Source organism: Polyergus mexicanus, unplaced genomic scaffold, assembly GCF_030449975.1.
Source record: "Polyergus mexicanus isolate NDT 795.1 unplaced genomic scaffold, iyPolMexi1.0 SCAF_13, whole genome shotgun sequence".
NCBI lineage: Eukaryota > Metazoa > Arthropoda > Insecta > Hymenoptera > Formicidae > Polyergus > Polyergus mexicanus.
Window position 1 is genome coordinate 788,189 of NW_027223333.1, and position 11,145 is coordinate 799,333.

An 11,145-nucleotide genomic window follows, 5' to 3' on the forward strand; every position below is an offset into this window, starting at 1 on the left:
TTAGTATACATAATTTCATGTTTATAGGTCAGCTATCAGAGAACATATTACAATTAATCAATACTCAAATTTTATAAATCTTAAGTGTTTGGTTTCAATAACATTAATGAATATTATAATTAACATCATGTATACATGCAGATTCATAAAATTTTTGCAAGTACATTTGGTTTCTTAATTTTATATAAATTAAAATGAAATTCAATTTATTTAAAATATACATCATTTATACCAGATAAAGACGAGCGTAACTTATAGCTTATCTGTATATATAAATATATGTCAATATTAAAAATCATATTAGGAAATATATTAAAATTAATTTTAATTATAGTCTCATTTGAAATAAATCATTCTGTACTCTGAATTACAGAGCGGTCATGTATGCAAACATTTTAGCATTTTTATAGGTATGTACATGTATACATACACGCAAGTATAAAAGAGTTATTAATTGATACAGACATTATAAGATACTTTGTAATATCTCCATTGCCACTCGCATCGTTTGATCATCGACGAGAACGATATCGAACTTTTCCATGAACGAGTCTAAGCTAGCCTCCACCTAGAAAACGGAAGAAATTAATTATCATTGGTTACATTTTAATTACATTACACTCGATATTCCACCTTGAGATATTTACATGTTCGTATAGAAATCCTATTTTTAAAATTGTCTTGGTGTCTTCTATTTCGTCTACCATACTAGCATCGCCAATCGTATCGCCCATTAACAATATATTACGCCTCTTTCCGAGTATCGTTAGATGATCTTTCGCCATCGCACATTCATTTTTATTATAAACATGTATAAGCACATCATTATTAAACCCATCCAATTGATTTCCTTTGTACTTTAGAAAGTTGGAGATTATTTTTACATTATCAAAGAGAGCATTGTTGTATTTCAACACAGCTTCCACCATATCTCCTAAGCCAGCACTAAACACTACAATCGGCACTCTTGCATTATATAGCTTCTCCAAAATCTCTTTTGTACCATCACGTAAAACATTGCCGCATTCTTGGGCTACCTCTTCTATCTCGCGACGATCGAACTCGATGCCTTTTAATATATTGTGTGCAGCAGTCATCCAATCGCGCATAGCATCTGCTTTTTCAGTCAGGGATAAATTTGGATCTATCTCCATGGGTCTATATTTCTCGTACAGGCACTTAGCCTCATCTGAATAATGTTGCGGTAATTGCTTGCATTTTCTGAACATACCTAAAATCATATTAAATTATTATGTACATTCCAATCCAAGTTAAGATATTAATGAACATATAATTGCATTTGTTTAAAAATTTGTTACATATTTAATAATTACATATAAATGCAATATTTATTTCTTAATATAATAAATTACCATATGCTTACCAAAACTACTAAGTATGTGTCTTCCATTTATGTGTTGCTTCGTAAGCGTTAAGTCGAAATCTGTAACCACCTATACAGATAATTATATAAATTAATAAAAAAAATGTATATTGTCAAAAGAATAATTTTGAAAAAAAAAGGAAACAGATAAGAAAGAGCGTACCTGCAGATTATCCGTGCCACCTCGCAAAATTGTATTTATTGTCTTTAGAAGCGCAACTTCGTCCTTAATATGCACATGCTTCAACCTCAAAGCGGGAAACTGCAAGAAAGAATGCATCATAATATCGCCTGAGAAAGTTTACGTCATCGATAAAAGTTACTTACGTCGTCGATTGTGACCTCGTTGCTCATCATCGTCGATTCGATGGTGCAAAATCGCGAAAAAGTTATGCAAATTCGTTTCGACAGATGAACAAGACACGTCGTTACTCGAAATCGGCTTCTCTCAAATATTGTTCAGCCCTCGTGCACCAATTGAATGTTGACACTTGACACGCTATAGATCTGCCAATCAACAGCAGCCGAATTTAAACTGCGATCAGATTATAGTATTATGTTCGTATAGAATGTAAAATTATCAGTCTTTTTGTTATTTAATGCGTTGGAACCCAAACAGCATATGATATCAAGGAAAAAATAGATCAGAAATGACGAATTTATATAGTTAGAAATTTAATTATGATATCATAATTTTCTGTCAGAGATATTAATATATATATTAATATATTATTAAAGAAGTTAATTTTGTCGAAATGATCTTTAGTGATAAAGAACAATCGACCGATAAGCAAAAGAGATTCGAGTTCGATTTCCAGGTCAATCACTCAAATCCGATAAAATTCTTTTTTTCTTTTGCTTATATTTATCTATATTATATATTAATATAGAATCGTATTTAAAATAAAATTTTTCAAAATTTATCTCAGCAAGTCAGCAAGTTAGAAATGTGTATACATGTATAAGCCTTTATGAAAATGAGCTTTTATTTAAGTTTCTATTTTGTTGGCGATATATATTCATGCATGTGTATGGTATACATGATATACATATATATATATATACTAGGTCGCTCTCAATATATGTTATTGAACATGCCTTTGATCGAAACAATCTTATTGTTAGATTTATGTACTTGTTTTCTCTGCATATCCGATGACAATGTTTTTGTTGTATTCTATCTCTTTCTTTTCATGAATATTTTATTTTCGAAAAACTAAAAAAAAATTATTGTAGCCTAATTTTATATCATATTTAGATTCTCGAAATTCTTTCTCCTTCTTACGTTTTTAAACATATCTAACGCACCTCTATACGTTCTTATATCAACTTACATGCTATGAGTTTAAGGTGATTTATCTAAGGGCAAATTTTTATATATATATATATTTCTCTCTTTCTCTCTATTGTCTCTAAAAGGCGAATTTCCGAACAAGACACACAGAAAGATTAAACGTCTGTGAACTCGCCCTTAATGCGTACGCCAGTATATCCAACATATTTCCGCTCGCTATTAAAAGCGCAATTATTCGTCGCGATACAACGTATCATTCGTAATTATTTTGAAATTATCCACTCCATATTTCCTACAAATATCAACGAGAACGAAAGTCGCTATCATTGCTTGTCGCCACACGCCGCAATTACATAACAATTTCGTATATATAAAAGCACGAAATATTGAATATTCTCTCGAAACTGTATGTCTTAAACGTAGGAAGATGACACAATCGTATACCAATAATGCGCATGCGCGTCTAATATCTCGCTGGAATGACGTCATCGGCAAAGTTCGTCGGGTCTAGCGGGATGGGACGGAGTGGGTAGAAGGGAAGAATCGGACAAACGTATCCGATGGCGGGAAAAGAGGGAAAGGGATAGTATAATGATGAAGAAGAGATGGAGGAGAAGAAGACAGGGGAGAGGGGGGTGGACTCGACACATGTGCGCGGGCGCGCGCGCAAGTGTACGTAGGCTTGTTCGGCGCGGTCATCGCGGTGCGGTTGCTCGGTGTGTGCTGGTGCGGACCGTGAAGCAGCCAGCGGTGGTCAGTGTGTGTCAGTCGGTTGGCAAGTCTCGCGGCGTTACGGGTTATTCGTGTATGACTCAACAACGAGCGAGCCGATAGCGCGAGCGAATCCGCTGTAGGTCTTACGAGGGTGGTGAGGTGGTGGTTGGTTAGCGGCGGTGGTGGCGGTGCTGCTATTCCTTGTCGTCGGCGGATCCGAGTCGTCTGCTGATCTGGCGCGCTGACTGGTCCATGTGCTCCTCTGCCTAAAATGCTTATCAAAGAATTGTAAGTGACGAGCGCGAGACGAGTACGGGGGCGCAGCGGGGCATTGAAAAAGGGGTCGCGGGGAGAGGAGATTGTCAGGTGTGCGCGCCACATATCCGAATTTTCGTTTAATCGTCGGCTCGCTGTGCCGACTTAGCCTAACTTCAAAACCGTTCGATGGGGTGGCGATTATTACTAATCTTTAACGGTGACTGATAACTGAGGAGGGGGATGAAGGAAGAGAAACGGTGGGGAGGGATGGTGACCCTCTCATCCCTTACCGCCTGATTCCAGAGGTCTGTTCGTTTCAGTTGCACTCTCTGCACCTAGTTTCTATTCTCTTTCTCTATCTCTTTCTCTCTCTCTCTCTTTTTCTTTCTCTTTAAAGTCTGTGAATCTGTTTCCTTTTAAAGACAGAAAGTATGTGCAAGAAAGGCACGGCTGAAACTTTTCAGCAGGCCTTGGGTTTTTTTCGGGCTTTTTTGGATCACCGACCAGAGTACGATGCGGATTGATATACAGTCAATTGTAAATTTCAAACTTTATCGATCGCTTTCGATTTTTGATTTAATTAAGATCGGCCGAGCGATACTGTATCTTGCGCCAGCAACGCGTGCCCCCCGTCCTGTGATGCGGGAAACGTAACTCAAGGCCACGATTGCGTTGCCGTCATCTCCTTCATCTTTTCTTTTCTTCCTTGTCTGACATAATGCTGACATAACTTATTGCTTGTTTGTTACAGCCGTGTCACTCTACCCCTCACAGTGGAAGAGGTACGTGTCTGATCTGTCAGAAAGGTCCTGCTCTTCATAATGACCCAGTTTAATATAGGCCCAAGGATGATTAGATTGCAAAAAAAAAGGGAAAAAACGGATGATCTAAAATCAGTTTTTCAATATTACTATGCAATTAGAAAATTTGCCAATCATTTAATTGTTGTTTGCATGATTCTATATGTCTGAATACATCAGAATACGTCAGAATTATTTTGCACAAATCATGATGCAAATTATAATTTGAAGCCTTTTTATAGTTATATAAGCACTTTTTATTATTACCTGTTATATAGATTGTTTCTATATCTCTATTCATTCTTTATTCATCTTAGATAATAAAATGATATCTATGAGGAAAAGATATCTCTATATAGTACAATTTTTGTTACATGCAAATTTGATTCTTTAGCTAGATAGGAATATAAATTATCTCTTTTTGTAATTTAAATTACTGAATCATAGTAATGAATAAATGTAAAAAAAAGGCATGAATAAATATGTGTGCCGTTTAAAAATGAATTTATATATATATATATCTTTGCCTGCAGGCAGATTATGCAATTATATATCTTTATATTTGCCTCTTTGGAAACTTTGTACCCAAGATTCATAATCTGTTTTTAACCATTAACAGTATCAAGTAGCTCAACTGTACTCTGTAGCAGAGGCTAGTAAAAATAACACAGGTGGCGGAGAAGGCATTGAAGTGTTGAAGAATGAGCCATTCACAGATTATCCGCTACTCGGTGGAAAGTACTCGTCAGGCCAATACACATACAAGATTTATCACTTAGCTAGCAAAGTGCCTGCTTTCATACGCATTTTATTGCCAAAGAACTCATTAGAGATCCATGAAGAGGCTTGGAACGCTTATCCCTATTGTAAAACAGTCATAACTGTAAGTGTGTGTTGATATATATACACATTATTATTTTTATTATATAAGAGATTAAATATATATACATTTTCGTAAATGTTACTTTAATCTTTTTAGAATCCAGGATATATGAAGGATAATTTTGTGATCATGATAGAATCCTTTCATATTGGCGATGTTGGCAATCAGCATAATGTAAGTACACATGAGCTTCGATGAGTATTATCTCTAGTTGTTTGCATTGTACCTTTTGTCACAAATAGGTTCACGAATTATCGCCCGATAAGCTCAAGATTAGAGAGGTAGTACACATAGATATTGCAAATGACCCGGTCGCCAGTGCCGATTATAAGGAGGACGAGGATCCGACCAAATTCAAGTCCCAGAAGACGGGACGAGGTCCTCTTGTAGGAAAGGATTGGAAGCATAATGTTCAGCCTGTGATGACATGCTACAAGCTAGTCACTTGTGAATTCAAATGGTTTGGTCTGCAGACCCGTGTTGAAGGGTTCATTCAGAAAGCAGAACGGCGCCTATTCACCAATTTTCATAGGCAAGTGTTCTGCTGGATGGATCGCTGGCATGGTTTAACCATGGAAGATATTAGAGCTATAGAAGACAATACAAAAGAAGAATTAGATAGGGTAAGAATCTTGCCTTTTTCTTCAATCGATTCTTTCGCTTATAATTTATTCGATGATCTTACTCTGCACACGAATTCTTGAATTATTAAATGTTAGAAACTTCCCATTTTATCTTGATACATTCTTTATGTGTTTAATTACAGCAAAGACATCAAGGAGAAGTGCGGGGTATGCGCGCTGATGATTGAGACTATGATAGCTTCTGTTATGAATGGTTAAATCAATTTCCTTATACATGTCAACACAAATACATACGCATACTTACAGATATACACCCTGTTACGCTCTGTCATAGACGATTCCACAGGATTCGGACAATTTCCAGAGTTTATGTGTCTAGATTCAGTGTCTATTGCAGAAGAAATTACTTACAATTTTAATTTATTTTACATTTACAAGCGTTTTAGATAAATATATCTATAATAATAATCTAAAATAATAATAATAATAATAATAATAATTATTATTATTATTATTATTATTATTATTATTATTATTATGTATCTATTATTATGAAAGAAAGAAAAATGAAAAGAATCAGATCATCTGGTTCTCATTTAATGCATAATTATAAAGAAAGAAAATTTGGTTTCATAAAAACCACTATAGATAAAAAGTTACAATTACTTAAAAGCAGTTAGTAGTTCGATAATAATAATTATTAAAATTCATTAACAAACGAAAAAAAATGTTTGCTGCAAAGTACATAAAAATAACAAAGAAAATATGTGATTTAACTTTGCAAGTTTGATCGTAGTTAAATAGTTAAAAAAATCCACTGTTTTATATATATATTAATGTACAATTGAAAAAATCTAAATGTTACATATTAATGATCTATATTTCGAACTATTATTATTTCAAATAGAAATGTGATTATGTATTTTCGGAAAAGATTTCGAGAGTATCTTATCAAACTTGCGAAAGTATATGTGCGATCAGGAAATTGATTCACACACATGTTTCAAGGATTTTAAATATACTCCTACAGCGGAATTCTTGATCCGTGGGGTCTTTGATCACACAAAATACGGTACTACTATTAATACCGATTTATATAACATTCTGTTTTTCCACGTTCGTTCTCGACTAGCGCGAGACGTGTAATGTATTAATCTTCTAAAAAATTAGAACCAAATTATGACGGATTTTTTAAGTATACTGCGACTCTAACAATAATATTATATCTTAAATTATTTAATGTGAATGAAGAAAAGGTGATGTATTCGATGTAAAATACTCACATCAGATATACATATACACACATATGTAGAGAAGCAGTTTTAGACTATTTCAATATTGGTGACAGCGGGTGAACAGCATGAAAGGGTGCATTATTGTGTATATACAGAAAGAAAAAAAAAACATGGCAATGAAATTCGAATTCAAATGGCATTATATGTAATGTTTCTTTGCATTCCAATGGATCTCCGAGTACAACCGACGAAGTATTCTGGAACGCTGCTTGTAAACTCATTACAAGCGACACAATTATGCTTAGATCCGCAATTTTTTTTTTCTTACTATATCGAAAAAAGATATGCGACAAGTGATAAGTGTTTATGTAATGGCTCATTTCTGTCGACACGAGAACAGAATTGCTAGATATCTTGAAACTTGCGTATTTTTTTGTAGGAGTAAACGTCTTTTAATGGGTTAAATAAATATGTAATCGCAACAGCAGCGTTCTCACATAATGATAGGATCTTTAATTAAAAATGTAATTAAAGATTAAAAACAGTAACAAAATATATAATTTAACTGTCATTTGCACAAAATAAATGTATTCTCTGTATTATTTTGAAAGGCAAATAGAGTCATAGTCTAAGACGTAACTTTATCTTCGTATTCACTTACAAACGGTGGTAGCCACGATGATGCACATAATAGATATTTGTATTTGATATATTAGATATACACACACACACACGCGCGCGCGAGAAAGAGAGAAAACTGGACACATAAATTTATTCGCTATTTCCTTAACAAGGAAAAATAGATCAGTCGTTTAAACATGCTATAACTTTAACGATTCTTTGTTCCACGATTGCGTCGCCTGTTTCGGTAAACAGAAGTTTCACATTTGTGCGCTGGTTTACACTATTACGACTGTTATCCTATGCGATTACAGTTACTTACATAGATAGACTCTAGCTGTTGCTGAGATGTATGACAAGCGGGGTAGAGAAAAGTTGTGGAGAGAAAATTCCGTATCGCTGCCAAAGGGCAGTCCACACAATGTGTATGTGTATATATGTATATATGCACACATGTATATGATGTGTTTCCTTTTTTTGCACACATACGTATATGTGTATGTGTGTGCGCGTATGTGCGTATGCTCTCGATCCAGTCACATATATTTAGCCAAGGGTTAATAAAATTAGAAGGCATAGTATTTGAAATTTATTTCAATATTTCTTCATATATAAAAAAAAAATATATATATATATATATATAAAATTTAATATAAATATAGTACATTCAAAATATATTTTGAGATTTAAGTATAAAAAGAAAAAAAATACGAACAAGGAGTATTATCTTACGTATGAGTCATGCGATCTCGATTCAGAGACCATACTCTTTGATAAGATTTCCTGCGATCACGAGCCTCTGGATCTCCGACGTGCCCTCGTAAATCTCCGTGATACGTGCGTCTCTATAATGACGTTCCGCTGGCATGTCCGACACGTATCCCATCCCTCCTAAAATCTGTATGCATTGATGAGCGCAGAATGTGGCGGTTTCTGATGCGGAAAGTTTTGCCATAGCTGCTTCCTAATAAATGAGAAATTATAGATATGGATATGCAAAAAAAAAAAATGTAAGAATAAATTATTCTCATTTTGCCGTTGAGGAAAATGCAAGAATAATTTTATGAATCGAATAAGATATACAAAGTTTCATGTTAAATAAAAAAAATAAATGTTATATGCGCGATAAGATAAAGAACATCACATTTAATAAGATAAGCGAATATTGTATGGTATAAATTTAATGAATATTTAATTATTTTAAATGCACCTTTGTATATGATTTTCCGTTATCCTTGAGTTGCGCCGCTCGCCACGTCAACAATCTCGAGCTTTCCAGTTTCAGAGCCATGTCGGCAATTTTTTGCTGAATCGCCTGCAGTTTCATGATAGGCTGACCAAAGGCTTGGCGTTTCGCTGCGTAATCTATCGCGCAATCCAGGGATGCCTGAGCTATGCCCAAAGCTTGTCCGGCGACTCCTATTCTGCCACTGTCTGCAGAAAAGAGGACACTACATTAGAATAATTATCTCAAAATTCGTGTACACGATTACTCGCGTACCTAGAGTCATCATCGCGATTTTAAAGCCCATTCCTGGTTCGCCTAAGACATTATCTCTTGATATTTGACAGTCTTCAAAGATCAAGGAACAAGTACTGCTTCCTCGTATACCCATTTTGTCCTCCTTCTTGCCCAAACTCAAACCAGTTGTCGGTTTATCGACTATGAAAGCGCTTATACCTTTGTGTTTTTTAGACTTGTCGGTCGTCGCGAAAAGAACTATTGCTTTGGCTTCGTACGCATTCGTTATCCACGATTTGGTGCCATTAATTATATAAGTGTTTCCGTCTGTCTTGGCAATAGTAGATGCAGCACCAGCATCGGATCCATTGCCTGGTTCGCTCAGCGCAAAGCAACCAATCTTTTCTCCAGTCACAAAGGGAGTAATGTACTTTTCTTTCTGCTTGTCAGTCCCGAAATAGTCTATAGGACCCAGATAGAGAGAATTGTTTACGCTCATTATAACTCCAGCAGTTGCACAACCTCTTGAAATTTCCTCCATGGCTATAGCATAGGCCAGGGTATCTAATCCTGTGCCACCTAATGCTTCGGGAATGCACAAACTCATGAGACCCAGTTCACCCATTTTCTTGATTTGTTCCTTTGGAAAGAGATGTTTCTTATCAACCTCTGCTGCAATAGGTTTCAATTCATTTTCAGCAAAGTCTCTGCAATTATAAGATTTCCATGACAAAGCTGATACACTTTATATAAGTATATCGAGCAGGACATCTCTATGCATAGCATATAAATTTAATTCACCTCTATGAAAGAAATTTCGAACAAATGTTCGAACAAAAATACCTGCATGTTTTGTATAACATCTGATATGTATCTGGCAACATAGAAAGTGAGGCAATGTGACGGCTGACAGTACCTCTAGACACATTATTGACATTTGCTGCAAATGATACATTAAAATGATAATAATATATATAATCCATATATATATTTTTTTTCTCTGAAAACATTTATAAATAATATTCAGAAAAATGTTTGATCTTACCAAATAATCTCGAGCACAACATTGTTGTTTATATTGACATTAAACTTGTAGAAAAATTGTACAACTTGTTGTTTTATGAAGCGCGCACAACAAATTAAAACAAACTTTGGTACTTTGATCAGAACACGACTCCATATATTCATATATACATATATATATATATATATATATATATATATATATATATATATATATATATATATGTATATATATATATTCAAAATCTCGAATTCTCTTTAATCTCGATGTACACGCGGTTGCTTGTTCTATACGTCAACTTTACCGGCCGGTGATATCAGAGAGAATATAGACATATATATATTATTACCATATATCTTTGACATCACCGGCCGGTAAAGTTGACGTATAGAACAAGCAACCGCGTGTGCATCGAGATTAAAGAGAATTCGAGATTATGAACCGCGATATATCAGCGATTGTGTTATATTAAAATTATTTAAAATCATAAACAGCCAGGCATACAGTAATGCATCAAGAGCATCTTATTTAGCTCGGCACGTGCCCATCATTTTCTTTAATTATTAAAAAAATACTTTGTTAAAAAATAAATAAATCACAAATAACGTAATAATCATCTGAATATATTGCAAGTTTAATATATTAAAAGTTTAGCTCTGTAAAAAATGAACGTTTTAAAACTACACTCATATATCAAATTTTCATCATCCACGTACACGTTTGATACACGTATTGCGTAAAAAATTGCGAGCTGTTTGGCATGTAAAGTACCTCGCTTATCGAAAGGAAAAGTAGATCGGAGGAAGAGAACGCGAGAGAGAGAGAGAGAGAGAGACTCGATAAAAAATTTTTAAAAGCAGTCTCGGTATTCCCGCGTCTATGCGCG

At 34.6% G+C, this 11,145-nt stretch overlaps 3 protein-coding genes across 3 annotated transcripts; 1 reads left to right on the plus strand and 2 right to left on the minus strand.

Moving 5' to 3' along the window:
- Positions 1-236: 236 nt before the first annotated feature.
- Cn-iiib (cytosolic 5'-nucleotidase IIIB) lies at positions 237-1,919 on the minus strand. Its single transcript, XM_070305903.1, has 5 exons — positions 1,712-1,919; positions 1,548-1,646; positions 1,385-1,454; positions 648-1,231; positions 237-568 (listed from the first exon to the last, which is right to left on the minus strand). The coding sequence occupies exons 1-5, from the start codon at positions 1,739-1,741 to the stop codon at positions 467-469; spliced, it is 885 nt and encodes a 294-aa protein (XP_070162004.1). The 5' UTR covers positions 1,742-1,919; the 3' UTR covers positions 237-466.
- Positions 1,920-3,372: 1,453 nt separating this feature from the next.
- Positions 3,373-8,354, plus strand: Vib (phosphatidylinositol transfer protein vib). The gene is made up of 6 exons (XM_070305602.1): positions 3,373-3,680; positions 4,402-4,432; positions 5,070-5,333; positions 5,430-5,507; positions 5,576-5,956; positions 6,100-8,354. Exons 1-6 carry the CDS (start codon positions 3,664-3,666, stop codon positions 6,142-6,144), a joined length of 816 nt encoding a protein of 271 aa, XP_070161703.1. The 5' UTR covers positions 3,373-3,663; the 3' UTR covers positions 6,145-8,354.
- A 16-nt stretch (positions 8,355-8,370) lies between these two features.
- Positions 8,371-10,413, minus strand: Arc42 (Activator-recruited cofactor subunit 42). Its single transcript, XM_070305601.1, has 5 exons — positions 10,281-10,413; positions 10,079-10,175; positions 9,275-9,942; positions 8,984-9,207; positions 8,371-8,737 (listed from the first exon to the last, which is right to left on the minus strand). Exons 1-5 carry the CDS (start codon positions 10,300-10,302, stop codon positions 8,528-8,530), a joined length of 1,221 nt encoding a protein of 406 aa, XP_070161702.1. The 5' UTR covers positions 10,303-10,413; the 3' UTR covers positions 8,371-8,527.
- Between the last annotated feature and the right edge of the window lie 732 nt (positions 10,414-11,145).